Genomic DNA, 16,761 nt, shown 5'->3' with positions numbered 1-16,761 from the left:
GCATTACAAAAAAAAAGACGGGCAGTTTTTTTTGCTATTTCTGTGAGTTTTTAAAAAAAATAATTTAAATGTATTTTTGCAGATATTAAGCCATTAATTCTATGGAGTCCTCTGCTTGTTTCTCTTCATCTCTTGTGACTTTCGTATGACACGCTCCGAGTTATGTCGGGAGGACGTTTCAAAGCGCTTCACAGGATTTACTATGAAGTGTAGTGACTGTGTATTTTAGAAAAGCACGACATGTGTGTGTTTTGTCGGAGAAATACTGCATCGTATTTTTGTTATTATCTTAAGGAATTAAGTGTTAAAGTTCGTTTGATAGCTCAGCAGGTGAGATACAGATCGGGAAGGACCCGGGCTCGATCTCCAGTCTGTAATGAGTTAGCTGATCTCAAATGAGGCTTCATCTGGGGTCAAGCCTCATCTGAGATCAATTCCTCTCCGCAATCTTAATCAAGGAGGAAAAAATTAACCAGGGTACTTGATTGCTGCTGGATTTGCAGGGGAAGGGATTGGAGAATAAAAATAACATCATGTGATATGAATTCAATTCTCTAATGGTATTTGATTTTTAAAAATTGTGCAGTATAATTTGTATAAGTTTTGTATTGAACAATTACTTGTTATATTACTAATAACAAGCCCTCCAAAAAAAAAACAATTTGGGACATTGCTGTGCGCAATTGGCTGCCGCGTTCGCCCACAAATATAGAGTCAATTCACTTTACAGTATATTCTGTGAAGCGCTCTGGGACGTCTAGAAGGCATGAAAAGCGCTATATGAAATGCAAGGATTATTATTATTATTATTACTTGAACATATTATATGTTTGGATCTGTGACTGAAGTTTGTTATTCTGAGGGGAGAGGTGGAGAGGGGAAATTTCAGAGAGTGGAGCTTTCAGCATCGTAGAAATGATGGTTGCTAATTCATCTCAGTCTCTGAGACACCACAGAAACTCGCTGTTATGTTTGAAGGTAAAGTATCAGAACAGAACGCCTTGAAGAGTAACTATCATCAGTTGCTTACATGTTTCCTTCATTCTGGAATCTATTACAGATCTGCCGGTACATGTGCATCCTGTTTACCGTATGTGTCTGCCTGTGTTCGATGTAGCCTTTTCAGGATACAATCACTTTTTGATTTGCTGTGCGTTTCTTTTGTTCTTATTTATTCTATTTGTACACAAGACTGATTTCATTCTTTCTCGCCACATTAACAAGAGAAGAAAAATGGTGGCAAATGGCTCGGTAACGAGTCTAACAGGCCGGAGCCAGTCATTCTTGTTCACAAAATGCCAATTTCAGTATTTGTGAGCGCTGTAATATTGATCACTCACCTGATGTGGTGCTTACAATGCACCTTTGTAAACTTAACATGTATTAAGTGGGGCCTATTTCATCTAAAGCTTTTCACCAACAAGTAGGTCTTGTTATGTGAACAGGGCTAATGAAATTCATTAAACAAAGTCTTGTATTTTTCATTTGATGTAATGTTACTCACTCGGAAAACAGATCTTTAATTTTCATCACACCATACGGCTTCAAGCTATATCACACTTGGTTTTATCTTCAGTATATAGATATCAAATGGATATGAGAGGGCTTTACAGTCATCTAAGGTTTCAAATAACTCAACTATTTCTGGTGTCTAATGAATCTCATTTGGCGGAAGTGCAAATTGACCGAAATATCAATCAGTTAAATTTTTATGACATTTTAATTAAAATAAATTTGTGGCAGTGATATTTTTCAGATTTCTTTGAATTAGTCCATGCCGTACAAGCAACATGCAATACAATACTTACATTACAATAACTTGCAATTCCTGTTGCGTTACAAAATGCCTACATGTGACACTGCCATGAACAGTAAACTGCTTCAATCACAGCAGCAGCATCACCTCCAGGCACTGAGAGATATTCCAGTTGTAATTCAGATATGCTTTTGCGTTCATATTAAACTTTCACGATCTTTTGCGGAATTAATGAAACAAAATCAACGACACCTCAAAACTTGCACGGTTGAGTTGTTTGACTGATCATTTGATGGAAGAGTGTGCTGAAATGCCTACAGTCAATCTTTCCCAAGTGTAGCAATGAGCTCGTGAAGCCTCCCTGTGAAAATATTTCTGATCTTTCCAGTGAGGATCATTTACTACAATGTGTGGTTTGGTTACGCTGCATGTTGTCTTGCCTTTGTGATGGGCAAAACCTGGATTTCAGCACAGCAGTGCCCATCCCAGAGGCAAGAAGCAAATTTATCTCATCTGAGAAAATATTAAACAACAGGAAATTGATGAGACAAAAATGCACCATACTTATGCCCTACTTTGGAAGCTATAGAAATTGAATCCCAGATAAGTACAATTGAAATTGACCACCGTTAGGCAATAAGTCCCATTTTATCTTAGTTTCAATTTGGACTGCTGTATCGTGCTGCTGGAAAAATAAAAAAGATTTATTTGTTCTTTTTACAGCAAAAGATAGTGTGTATTTGTTCTAGTAATCGCTCCTTTTCAGTATTGCAACCAGCACAAGATTTATATCTCTGTGAATTATTTCAGTGTCGTGCCTGTACACTCTCAATGGCAGAAGCATTGCAAATGGCAAATGGAGATTGATCTGGAATGGAAATGATTGTATCTATATCCTACTCCAAAAGTACAGCCTGAGAAAAGTGGGTTCAGGACTTTATTGTAATTAATTTCACTTCTTGTCATTCTGCCATATCCTGGATGGTTAGGTGGAGCAAATGATATGAGTCTTTGCAATGAGCTTGTCTCTTTTAAGATTCAGAGTAAGAGATACTACACTTGGGGCTGCTTCTCTCTGAAACTTTTCTATGGTAAAGATCCTAATAGACTAAACACAGAAATGCAATAAATTCCCCCAAATAATGGTAGTGTTGAATCTGATCAGAGATGTAAGCTTGCTGGCTGTTATGGAGTGTCTTCGGTGTGCAAATTATATTTTGCATTTGGGTCTTGTCGCTTTGACCTGAATCACTGACTTCTTATACATTTTGTTTTCAGATTGGTGAAAGAGCAGAATTTTTGAATAAATCAGCAAAAAAGAGGTAAACGTTAAGCACATTCCCTCGTTTACCATTTCCTTCCTATTGTGCTCACTTGTTAGTCAGGAGATTAATGTCACATCTTCTATTGTATCCACAGCACTAGTATTAAGACTACTCGCCCACTGTTGGGTGTATCCAAGATTGACAGTAAACTGGAACAGTATACCAGTGCAATTCAGGTGAGTGTTCAGAACAGTTACCCAAATAAATCTGTGACTTATTTCCCAGAGGAGTCATTTTTAATGGATTCACATTATTCAACGTTACAGATAGCAGCTAATCATTTCTAGAAATGTTGCTTCGATTTTTACAAAGAGAACCAGAACCAGATTGATTATTTGATCCATGTTTTAGGGTGCCAAAGCTGCAAAGGGGGGCAAATCGTCAGCTTCCGATCTCCCATTGACAGCTGATGGAGTGCGAAACATAAAGAGCATGTGGGAAACTGGAGATGTTTATGGTTCTCCGAGTAATAAGGGTACCCCAAACAAGGTAAGGTGTCTCCGTATAAACCTCCTGCCCAAACTGGACTGTTACAGTGTAAGTAGGCCAACACATTGACACAATCCAGTGTCATATTAATATGCTGAACACTTGCATGAAGCTGCTCACAGACTTTTTTGCACAGCCTGTTTGTATTTGATATGAATCTTATTTTTAACTCTTTATCCTGCAGAAATAAATTTTTTGACACTGTCAGTACTCCCTTGGTCATATATCTCTGGTCAATCAGACTCATTAATCATTTCTCATTAATCTACAGATATATATTTTTTGAGCAACCCTTTGAGAAAAAAGTGATGCATTTCAAATTTACACAGTTGCTCGCATTTTTTCCTGCTTTCCAGTTGACAATAAATACAATAATGATCTCTTAAAAAATAATAATAATTTGGTCCACTTTACAGTATATTCTGTGAAGCGCTTTGAGATGTCTTGAAGACATGATAAGGTTCTTTATCAAATGCAAGGATCATTATTACTATAATAGGAATGCAATAAAAATTACAGTCTCCATCTTCAATCTCATTCCTGTAAAATAAAAGTGATCCCAGATTGATATGGACTGAGCAGTGTAATGCAAAAAAAACAACCATTTTTAATTAAAATTCTCTGTGGGTTAAAGAGTTAAATGTAACAAGACTTGCTGGATGCCACATATTGTTCTTTGTAAGACTTGTCTATTGAATGTTATGGGGATTATACGTGCTACATTTCTATCTGAGGTGTTTTAGGTAAACCAAACACAAATTGATAAGCAAAGCTGATGAAAAATATAAATAAGACAAGATTTGATTCACATTGAAAGACAGGAAAAATACAATTGCTGCCTCTTATAAGTGAACATTAACAATTGGATGAGACCTCGGATAAATATTTCTAATCCTTTTCATTAAATTATTAACCATTAATATCTCAGAGGCCAAAATTCTACCTAGTCTTGACTTGCAAGACCATTTGACTGAAAATTTAAGATCACTCAGATCTACGGAAAATTCTTATTTTCTGCAAATAATTTAGGAATTATTTTTCCACTAAGAAGAACCAGAGTTCAAGTTAAGACTGAATTTAAGGATTGTCCACAAGAATGCCCAATCCTAAATTTCAAGGCAAGATAGTCAGGTCCTAAGGCAATGAGGATATCAGACCTCAGATCTTATATACAATATTTATATTGCTGGTAGAGTATTGTGGAGTCACAGGGAGTCTGATTTATATTTCCTTCTCATTACATTGGTTAAGAGCATTTAAAGAATGGTAAATGTACTTAGGAAAATCAAGTGTGTTTTTAGGTTATTAAGGAGACAGTTGTGTGACATTAATTATGATCCATTGAAGCCTCTGGGATTGTCCACTTAAGAACACAGTGAAATCGATTTGGATCCAGTACGTTTCTCCTGTCGTGGAGACAACCTTTAAGTGCTGCTCAAAGTACTTCCTGCGGAACTCCATACCCCCAGTGGGATTCTCAGCCAAATCCCCTTCTCAATCATTCTGTTAAATCCAGGTTTTTGTGACTTATTCCTGCAAAAAGCACAGCATTAGTAAAAACTTAGATCCCCTGTGCGATTCCTGATCAGTGATCTTAACACTGACTTTGGGATGAACAGACATAGGGATGCAAGATTCATCAGTATCCTAAATTTAAACGATGTGTAGATCTAATTCGATATTAAACATGCAGAAAATATTTTTTTTGGATTATATTTAACAAAAATTGAGAGACTTTTTCAGATTTCGGTTATTTTACACATTCAGAATGGACATCGGAAAATAAACCATCAGCAATGTTAAAAAAATATATAAATCATGTGATGAATACAATCAAAGTATAACTATAAGAGAGTAACTTGTGGGCACAACTATCGAATAGACTCATTGGGTAGAATTGTTGAGGGTTTTTACAATTTGTTCTAAGTAGAGCCAAATAGAAATAGTTTGGTTCAAGGGGCATTGTCATCAGGAACATCTGCATTACATGACCAGGTGTGTTTAATGTACAATCTACAGCAACTAGAAAGGTAACTGTGATTGGAGCAAAACTGGAGTTTGGGAGTTTTTGCAAATGATTATATTCTGGAACTGTTTTAAATGGACGTACTTGATGGAAAACTCACCAACACAAAGATCAGCGTTTTGAACATGCTTCTAAAGTGAATATTTTCACTGTCAACTGTTGTGATAGAATCCTATGGTTGTCTTTCATTCGAGCTAAACCGTTCATTTTTGGTGCCCATGGATTTCCTGACCACAACACCCCTTTCATAGTCCTGTGATAATATTGTACCTTGCTGATGTCAGCTTAATTGTGTTGGAAAAAATGTATTAGGTCAGGTGTAGCCCAATATATTCCCATTAATTATGAGTGAAACAGATTATGTGTTGAAATGTGTTAAAATGCCAATTTTGTGATGCTGACAGTCCTTTTGGGGATATATTTTAATATTGCATTTAGAGTGATATCAAGGTTCAAAAGCTTGTGTTTATGGCTATCCCTGTAGGAGGTAGCAGGCCTGAAAGTGGGGGTTGCTGGTCGCATCAACCAATGGCTTAACAAAACTCCTGAAACAAACAAATCACCTGCATCTAAAGCTTCAGTAAGTCAGCCACCTCTTCAATGCTTTTCTGAAATCTCTTACCTTAAGCCAGCCTGGAAGCTATGCTGCAAGAGTGGTGACCTCCTAGTTGTGTGATCCAAGGTTTAAACATAGCCTGAATGGAATGATGATTTGGGCTTCCCCCTGGGGAACAGCTTTGCAGTCATTTTTGCCGTCTTAACCAAGTTGCTCGATGGGTAAGCCAAACCTGGCTGTGCTGTACATGACCTTTTCTGGCATAAGCATATCTTCCAAAAGGTATACCAAGGTTACTGCATAGGGAAGTGCTCAATATGCCTAGCCTATACTATCTTGCTTGACGGAAATAACATGAATTTGAGGAAGGGTTAACCGCGAGAGAAGATCAAACAAGAAGCATGTTATTAAAAAGAAACATATCTTTAGGGGCTAATGAACTGGCTCTTCCCATTGAATTTGCAAACACAAACAACCGGAATAAAATCTAAATACCTTTTGTGCTTGGTTTTCTTTGCAGTCTGCCAGCCTGTGTTGGTTTAAGGAATGTGAAAGAAGAAATGTTCCATAACTTATAATTCAAATCAATGTGTATTAATGAAATTGATCGCAGTGTATTTCCCATCTATTTTGCATGGACTGTTAGTCCCAGTGTTTAGATTTACTAGCACTGCACTATCACAATGCATTTGCTTTAATTTGTGAGCTTTGTTGTGAGTTGAGCATTGTCTGCTACCAAACACACTACACTGCTTGATGAATGGTTATCACAATTTATGCCCTATGTTACACTTTAAGACACGAGGTGGATGAGTTTTTGTTATTGATGAGTATTTTCGGTAGATTTGTAATAGACGCTATTATACTGGATTATCACTCAGGGCCATTTATCATGTAATATATCTTTGTTGCAAAGTCTGTTTTAACAAACCTTTCATCACAACAGCAATCTTCTCTAGAGCCAGCGATAGTGTGGTGGTGCAGTTCACCACTACTCTGGTACACTCTTCCACTAAGTGGGCAGATATATGCTCCTAATGGTGAGCTTCCAAACTCTTTCATGCCAGCAGGGTATGGTACCAAAGTGGGCCTGAGTGCAAAGAAAATTCAGAAGTCAGTCACACATGACCACTTTTACGCAGTCCTTAGAAGATGGATCACAAAAGACACTGAGTGAGACCAGAATCAGATCCGCCTTAGCAGGGAGGGAATGGTACATATGGTTACACAGGGGCTCAAGAAAAGGAGAAGAAACTCATTAAAATAAATAGGGAAAGGATAACAATTTATAAGAAGAGGCCCCATGGGTTTGCCTGGACAATATATTACTTAACACTCAGAAATTTCATTTTTAACTGTGAAACACAAGAAGAAATCGTCATTTTTGTTGGACGGTTTTCAACAATTTCTCCTCTGTGGGTAATAATGTGAGGGCCGAGGACAGATTTGCCCCTTGCAATAAGGATCCATGAAGGAGTATGAAAATAAGTTAACATTTTGCTGTGTCTATACTGTAAATTTTACCAAGCACTTAGGAAAACGAATTACAACACTGATATGCATACTATTTTTGTATGTATTATATTATATCAATGTTAATTTCCATATAGTACAATTCAATGGGATCATGCTGGTTTTATCCAGAAGTGTGCGTAAATAAAACAAGTGAAATATTGAATTCTGTATGTTAATGGGGAGAAATTCCTCTTGTTGTTAAATGTAGAGACGTTGATGCTGTAGTTCTAAGTAGACATCCTCAAACTCCTACTGTATTTAACCGAAAGTGGAATATCTCTCCCTATATTTCCATTGTATATTTCAATGTGATATAGATAGTTTAGTTCACATACAGGATAGTCTCAGAACTAAGTCTTGGAGAATACTTTTTATTTCTTGAAAGTCCAATACCAGAAGATACAAAAATGGGATGTTCTAGTGTTTTTTTTACATATCTCTGACACATATTACTGTACGGGGTAATAGGTGAAAAATGTGTCACTGAAACATTCCGTTTTTCACAAAACTACAGCTGAAAGATTAGAAAGATTAGCCGACATCAATCTCACATCTGATGCATTACTGTGTGTTTATCAGGTATATATAAATTATGTACCAGCTAGCAGATCAATCTTTATATACTGATGGCGGTAAGCTTGTAGTCAACATACTACTGTTCTTTAGGTAAAGCAATGGTAATTGAGCACACTGCAAAGCTTCATTTATTTTCTTCCTTGAGCATCGCTGTTGGTATTTGTTCTATGACAGCCTTGAACTAATTTTTTTTTAAAAAAAGGGAAATCCTTTTGCTTGTTCAGGTGAGGTTCTAACTTGTACCCGCTATGGGGAATCCCTGTGTTACCTGCTGTCTTCAACCCTTTAGACTCATTAAAAGACGCGTTTTCCCATTTATTTCAAAGCCCAAATGGGTACGGTGTTCCGAGCTGGACAAGCAGTGGGAAAGCTTGGCAGACAGCTAGACTCGCTGCCAGCTGATAATAGTTGGTGGGCGGTGATGAAGGCAGTTTATATATGAGCAGTGACCTTTCAGTCCATCGTGGAAAAATAGCAATTAAAAACATTATTTATTTTCAATCAATTTACAGCAGTAATGAGTACTATTTAAATACAATCATGAAACCTCTTGTCCTCAAGTGTGTTGCAAAAGGTACCATATCCACAGGAGGGAGCTCTCACACGCCATTACAATTTAAAACACTTAGAAGTTTCCATCACATCCTTAACTTGTTTTCCCATTGTTTCGAATATATTGACTTAACACAATCTCTGTCGTCCTTTTCAACTTGGCTGCACTAATCTGAAGAACTCATATGAAGTTAATAACCGTTTACCTTTCCTGTTCTCTTGCCCAGTTGATTCCTCCACTTCCTTTCTTCATACCTCATTTATTTCTATCTGGTTGGCATAGTGTCTCCTTCTGTCCTTCTCTTCTCTACTTCCTGGTGCTCAACGATTCTAGTGAATAATCAATCAGGTAATCTTGCATTGATTCTTTTCTTGTTATTCTTTATCTCCAGGCCCACAGCTACAAACAGACATTCTTTTATATCCCTGATAGTTTAGAGAGAATTGTAGGAATTTAACAAGGGTCATTACCACCTATATAATTCCAACCTTTTATATGGTTTACGAATCGTGTTTGTGGCGGTGACATCAACTGTGCAGAATGCCCATTCTTTACCACAGTAACTCGTGTTCTAAGGATCACCACTTTAACAATAGAAATGAAGATTATCGATAGCAAAAACTCATTGACATGGAAGTCAGTCTATTCTCAAACTTCCTCTCAGAGATAATAAAATCCCTTCAGCAGTCGTGCACTGTATGTGCTTGACGAACACCGCTTTGTTCTCTGTCCTCTGCTCATCACGCAAACTGAATGCAGGTTGATAGTTTGTGCTGAGTTCCTCCCACTGTCACCTTGCACCAGTGCTATTTAAGTGCCATAGTGTCCTTCTTACATTGGCAACTCATTGTATTGAACTGTAACATTCCTTGCCTCAATATGTAATAAAAACTACTCACAAGTTTTTTTTTTATCTTTCTGATTCCAGGATGTGAAGCCAGGGGATGTATCCAGCAAACGTAACCTATGGGAAAATAAAACAGATTCTCCCAATGAAAAGTCAGCCACTCCATCTAAGGTTAACATTGACAAGGAGTTAGATATCTGCAACCTTACTTTTTCATTACAATATGTTTAACATTTGCAGTACGTGTAAATGTTGAACCCGCAGGTTGACTGAACAAAACACTCGAGTACTGGTTGAATATTACACTGGAATTGTCACACAGGTTCAGTAACACCTCAAAACAAAGTAAAATTCCAACTCTCGTTTGAAAGATATAATGTGAATGAGTAAGAGCTGGAATCGAGGGTCAACAGGAAGTTGGAATGTGGTATAAGGACAAATTTTAAAACTTTTTTTAAAATGACCGAGTATAGTGTCTCAGATGTTATATTTACTCTGATTCAGAGAACAGGTTGAGAATTCACAGCTTGAGTCTCCACTGCTACCCTTTCTTGCTAGTCATCTTTGGAAGGCAACTATTTAGCTGCTGTCTCCCTTGGTGTCTTCCTGTCAATATTGACTCCATGATAACATGGAGGGAACAACTCCCACTGCTTAAATAACAATGACACTGTGAGTCTTTAATTCTCTATGGACGGCCTATTATTTAAGTGGTGGAGTCTGTTTTAAGGTGAGTGCACACGCAGGTATCTGTTCATATCATGTACTAGTTCAGTGTAGACATTCAAGAGTCCATCCATCCTGGAGTCCGTCTGAATTGCTACCTCCCTCACCTCTTTCAAGGTCCATCTCATGACCTACTTTTTTGACCTCGCTTTTTGTCATCTTTCCCATGCCCACCCACCTCAGCTCCTACCTCCAAATCAGTTGTGAAGCCAGGTTTGTTAAGCGCCATGGAGTGTTCTCCTGACAGGAAAGGTACAGTCTAATTGTGTATTGTATTGCATTAGTGCATAATAATCACTATTTACTACTAAATATAGAATACTTCTATATTCACTGACATTTTTGGCCACAATCTGACTTCATATATCTAGCAACTGAACTTGGTTGTGAGCAGGTTGTCTTAACGCAAATTTGAATCCTCACGCTTTATAAATCCTTTGTGAATCTTGCAAATCTTGACATCCCATGTGGCTTTAAACCTCATATTCAGGTATGAATCAAAGCGCAACAATGACAAATGGAGAGAACCATTTTGGTCAAAAGGGGAACAGTTCCATCAAAGAGGGTATTTGTCTGATAATTGAATGCAGCAACATACAAATAATGAGCATTGTGCTTTATTGTTTATTATCCCCAGATTACAGCTGGAAGTAAGTTCAAATCAGGTTCAGCAGAGAATCAGCGTGGTTACTCTAATGGTAAGTGACTTTCGTAAACATTTCAAGTGGAAAACCTCGGTCAGAGCCAACTGTTTATGATATTTTTCACTGCACTATTTCAAGCTACACTGACAGGTATTAATAATGGCTCCTAGCAGCTGAACATGAGATTTTCTTCATTGCATCTCATAAAGTCAACGCCCCGTCACCAAAACGTGGGTACAGTTGCAAAAGAACTTAGGGGCAGTGTTGAGGACACACAGGGCAATCGACTGTCACAGGTTTAAGTAACGAAACTCCACTTAATCGATGGCTGTGGCTACTTTTCCACAGACCAAGACCACGCTTGATGGGAAATTGTTGGGATTGCGCGATAAATAATTCATACCTTTGTTCCTTGCTGGGAACGTGTTAGAATGCCATGGTGTCAGCTGCTCACTGCATTGTCTAAATTTAAATGACGAGAGAAATGTGAATCATGTTTACTGCATTGCATGTGGCCCTTGTGTGTTAGGATGAGAGAGACGTGTTGGTTTTGAATATAAATCATTTGTTGGCTGCCTTGGAGAATTAAATATACCTACGAAAGGAAAGCGAGGAGACACAGGAATCAGATCACTGTACCTCATAACAGCTGAGTATTATTGCCTGATTATTGCAGATCCTATCTGAGATTAGCAGCTTGCTCAATCTATGATAATTGGACAGGGATCACTAGCGAGGATTAAGAGTACAGCATATCATGCAATCTCCTGGTAAAAGAGTATAACGCTAGCAATTTAAATGTGGATTTGGTTGTATTTCACTAAACTAATTTATCTTGGGAGGGTCCTCACATACAAAGCCCTCCATGGCCTCGCTCCACCCTACCTCTGCGACCTCCTAACCCCCTACCAACCTGCCCGCTCCCTCCACTCAGCCGGCTCTGGCTGCTCCACGTCACCCGCTCCACCATTGGCGGGAGAGCCTTCAGCCACTCTGCCCCCAACCTCTGGAATTCCATCCCCCAGTCACTCCGTCTCGTCCCCTCCTTAGCCTGCTTCAAGTCCCGCCTCAAGACCCTCCTCTTCGACCATGCCAGCGGCCAGCCCCCTTCCTCTCCCCTCCCTTCTCCCCCCCTGACCCCAGCTCGGGTCTGAAATGCTGTACTCTGTCCAGCGCCTTGGGACGTCCTCCCAACATGAAAGGCGCTATACAAATGTAATCTTGTTGTTGTTGTTAATACTGTATCACTTCATTAGCTAATTGTAGGCTGCAGACACCCATGGGATGTGATCAGTCTTGCCCTAGCTTTCTGATCAAGTCACAGGTTTCAGCCTCAAAGTTACACATCAGTTACATCCAGGCTCTATCCCAGGCTATGAGATTGGAGTGGTGTAATGAAATGGAGGAATTCCCTCTTCAAGCAATCCAAATGAACTGGATGCTGATCGAGGAGTGAATTTGGATGCAATTATGAGTCTAGGTCCAAACTTGCCATTCTGTGTGTGCGACTGTGCCTAGCGATGTCTGAGAGACGATCCCTGCTGTTCACACTATTCACAGAATACTTCTTGTAATATTATTAAGCATGATGATGACACCGTGTTATGTGGGCAGACACATATAGGAGGTTAAAATAGGTGCCTGGTCTAGTTGTAAAGTCAAACAGAATCATCCAATACTCCCATCTCTAATGATTTTACTCACCAAATAGTTATCCATAAACTCCTGAATTCGTTGACAAAAAAACTGCTTTCAGCTCCTCCTTGGATAATCTATTCTACATACTCACTACTTTCTGTGAAAGCGTGACTTTTTATAGGACATTAGAAAATTATAGTCACGACAATAAATATCAAATGCAAGGATTTTTATTTTTTTTGGGTGGGGGGGGGGGGGGGGGTCAGCCTGGTGTCTGACACATGGGGAAACCCATCACCCTGCTTAAGAGCATCCAAACTAAGCTGAAAATTACATGCATCCCACCTAGACGTGGAAATCCAAGAGATAGATTATTGGAATGGAACGCGCGCTCTCCCTGGATGGACGCATCCTGCTTACCTAATTCCGGAAAGTATTAGACGCAGGTTGTCCATTTTATTATTAAAGTGAAAAGGCACTATAACAAGTGTAAGGATTGTTCTGATTGCGTATCCAGATTTGTTCATCTCCTTGACTATTTTCTGTCTTTTTCAGCAGGAATGGCACACTATGAAAACGAACCCTAAAGAGATTTGGTCCACAAGTTATTGAAAAGGGCTAGGCCAGCTTTTTATATTTATGTAATATTTTATTAACAAATTGTTTCACATTATCCCAGTCAAAGCCATGTATATTAGCACTGTATTTAAAATCCACAATCACATTTGACCTTTACCGGTATTCTGCCTTTGCACACATCATTGCGAAACTTGGTTCAAAAAGTGAGATGTGCTGCGAAATCTGAGCAGTTAGAATATTGATGAATAAAACTACAAATAATTCTTTTTTTATTACACATATACCTATAAAGTAAAATATGGCAAAAAGAACATTTGATCTTGAATTGATTGATGAATTCAATGTTAAAGACTTAACAAGATTTTGATAAGATTTCTCCTTGAGACAAAAAAAAGTTGAGTTCTGCCTATTATGTCCTATTTTTTACTTTTCTATTAAATGTAATGTTTAAATGGGTTTAAAATTCGATCTCCAATAGTGGTACTGACTATGGACTGGTTGATTTTGCTCTGAATGGTGGAACATTGAGTAATGGTTGACGCATCACAGATAACTTTCATAAGTTCTAGCTTTGTAGTTTTGTGTAGAGAGCTTTTAACTGGCTTAAAGTGCTAGATCATGTATTCCGTAATAAACCAGATAGTAGCCTAAGTCACAGCTTATTTGAAACGTTCACAATTTGTTTTTATTAAATATAGAACCATAATAACTGGCCTTAGATGTTCGAAGCAAGTTCTCGAGCAGATAAACAAAAAAAGTCAAAGCTGCCTCATTTTTTTTTAAAAAAAGTAACACAATATATTTTAAGGCGTAAAGTAGGTTATGTGAGTGAGTGTATGCGTGCGTGTGTGTTCGTTTCTGTATATCCGCGAGGAGATAGGACAATGGAAAGATTGGGGGAATTAGAAGGCAAAAAGGGTAAGAGTTCTCCAAAACACTGAACTTCCACTATGCATGTCACAAGACTTGTACCGCGTACCTTTTTGATGTATCTCACTTTTATTCATATTTTAGCCTGTATACGTGGCAAAGACAAGACCATTCAAAGGCCTTAGTTCTGAGGGAATTTGGAAGGTATATGACACTGAAATATATATGATAGACCTAAAGGGAGTTTAATTCTGACAGGCCGAATAGACAAAAAAAAGGCTTTTACCACTCCATGTATATCTTAGTCACCTATACGCAAAGTTAAATAAAGGTGAAAATCAACCCGAAAATGTGCTACGACTGCTTCGCTATGAAACATTAACCATTTTGTACCTTTTTTGGTTTACATATAACAAGAAATGCAAATGCACTCAATCATTGTATAGGTCTGTCTGAAAATAAAACTATGCAACCTTTATCTTGAATTATCTGCCTTCCTGCCATTTTGTGAACACCGCAAACAGTTTGCGTCGCAGATAACCGCCTTTTTGCATTTAAAAAAAAGTGTTCCAAACAATGTATTATGAAAATGACATCTTCAGAATAAATAGATTATTTCTATAAGACGACTTATCGAAGTGTTTATTCATTAGCGTGTCAGCCTGGCTCGGTTGGTAGCACTCTTGCCTCTGAGTCAGATGGTTGTGGGTTCAAGCCCCATGTCGGGTCTTGGAACTCACATCGTGTAAGCTGACACTCCAATGCAGTGCATGGGAGGTGGGTATTGTTGGAGATCCTGTCCTTTGGATGAGATGTAATATTGAGGTCCCACTGGCCTTTTAAGGTGGACTGTAAAGATCCCATGTCACTATTCGAAAGGAAAAGTGAGTTTCTCCCGGTGTCCAGGCCAATAATGCTCATTCACCTCATATTGTTTGTGGGACAGTGAGGTGTAACAATTTCACACAGGTGTACGACAACAACGGTTATATAATGCCTTTCATGGTTGGGAGCACAACTCAAAGCATTTCCTACAACTGATTAGGATGCTGATGGGGGGGTGGGGGTGGATACATGGGGAGAACAGAGCAAGAGAGGGGATAGCTGGCCAAAAGTGCAAGTGAAGAGATTGGTCTTAAGGTAGATTTTGAGAGTGGAGAGGGAGGGTCAGGCAAGAGGCATCGAGTTCCAAAGAGCGGACAAGCCAAGGAGGAGAACATCAGTCTTACGGACATTGGCAAAAAGTTAGAACCCATTCATTAGAACATTAGTACCATCATCAGTCCATCTAGCTGAGTGTCTCTCAAAAGCTGGTGCATGGGCTCGTGCTGTCCGAGATGGCTGATGGCTGGGGCAGTGTTTGTGAAGCCCTGGGCAACATCGCACAGCAACTTCAGGAAGACATGTGCAAGCGATGCTCCACAAAGTGTTCGCTCCAGATAAGGCTAAACGTTAAAGAGTAGAGATCTTCTGAAGCTGTACCTAGTGTAGATATGTGGGATGGGCTAGCTTTGGGAGGGTTCCCAAATGGTGAACCCCTCCATCTGAAAACCCACCACAAAACAATTTTATGTGTTCTAACCATCTCACCTGGACTTCGGTCAGAGATAAGTGGAGTCCAATGAATAAATTTGTGAATCTCTACCTTAGATTATCAGCTATGATGATAAATTGTATTTAAGGTCCACGTTGGACTGGTCTAAGAACCATCATTGCACCTCTCTGTCGCAATCTCATGGCTTGTCAACACCAGAGATCTCTGATGACAGTCTCATTTACTAATGGTCCACCACATTTCAATAAAAATCTGAGCCACATCTGGTAAGAAAAAGGTTGACAAGCACAGATACAGCCAACCAACTTCCTACTAGAGCAGTGGGGGCCAACTTTGGTCTGCCAACAAAATGTTTCCTGATTGAATATCTATTGACTTATCTAACAATGCTGCACTCCCCTTGTACTGGGTTGGAGGGTTAGCCTTCGACTGTAAGGTGAAGGTGGTTTGACCTTCTGATCCGCAGCAGTTGTGACTCAGAGGTGAAACTGAGCCAAACTGACAACCCAGAGAAAGTTACAAGGTTCGAAGATTTAGAGGTTGAAAATCAATTGAAATGGTTTACAAACTTAATGAGGTTAATATAAACACAACGCCTGTCTTTGGAAGCTCTCTTGACACCCAGAATACCAACTCAGATCATTCTGCTGAACATGTTTCCTCAACTGTGAAGGGGAATGATACCCAAATGTCATAACCCTCATGTCAATTCTTTTTTTGTTTGCATTGCACATTCTATCGTTTGAGCAACTTTTCACACTATTTTTCGGTGCTATTTAAAGGCTGGGTATCTGACAATGCTCGTGGAATGATCTGAATGATGGCCAAATTGTCTGACTCCGTGGTGACAGTTCAGGCATGGGTACCTGTCATCTCGGCCTGTGTGTTTCAACGTTGCTGCCACCCACCTCCCCTTCCAGATGACTGATAACAGCAGGGCCTCACACGTAATATAAATAAATCAGAGCTTGCTCAGCCGTGTTGTCCTCTAAATTATTAATAACATGAAAAATATTCTGATTAATTCCGAAAACCACAAGAGCTTTTGTCTGTCAATCAAATGGCCCCGGCCCGTGTTTTAATCCTGCATGGGGGGGTGAGTGGGG

General features: G+C 39.0%; 1 protein-coding gene across 1 annotated transcript in view; it reads left to right on the top strand.

The window, feature by feature from the left end:
• LOC103185558 (non-muscle caldesmon) overlaps nucleotides 1-14,007 on the top strand; it is a 94,629-nt gene extending 80,622 nt beyond the window's left edge. The window contains exons 9-15 of the mRNA XM_042335111.1: nucleotides 3,035-3,078; nucleotides 3,176-3,257; nucleotides 3,433-3,570; nucleotides 6,081-6,176; nucleotides 9,725-9,814; nucleotides 11,007-11,067; nucleotides 13,207-14,007. Of these exons, the coding sequence (XP_042191045.1) occupies nucleotides 3,035-3,078; nucleotides 3,176-3,257; nucleotides 3,433-3,570; nucleotides 6,081-6,176; nucleotides 9,725-9,814; nucleotides 11,007-11,067; nucleotides 13,207-13,238 (543 nt within the window). The 3' untranslated portion in view covers nucleotides 13,239-14,007. The remainder of the gene's footprint in view (nucleotides 1-3,034; nucleotides 3,079-3,175; nucleotides 3,258-3,432; nucleotides 3,571-6,080; nucleotides 6,177-9,724; nucleotides 9,815-11,006; nucleotides 11,068-13,206) is intronic.
• Nucleotides 14,008-16,761: the final 2,754 nt, after the last annotated feature.

This window comes from Callorhinchus milii, unplaced genomic scaffold, assembly GCF_018977255.1.
Source record: "Callorhinchus milii isolate IMCB2004 unplaced genomic scaffold, IMCB_Cmil_1.0 Scaffold5, whole genome shotgun sequence".
Lineage (NCBI taxonomy): Eukaryota > Metazoa > Chordata > Chondrichthyes > Chimaeriformes > Callorhinchidae > Callorhinchus > Callorhinchus milii.
This window is presented reverse-complemented; position numbering and strand designations above follow the sequence as displayed.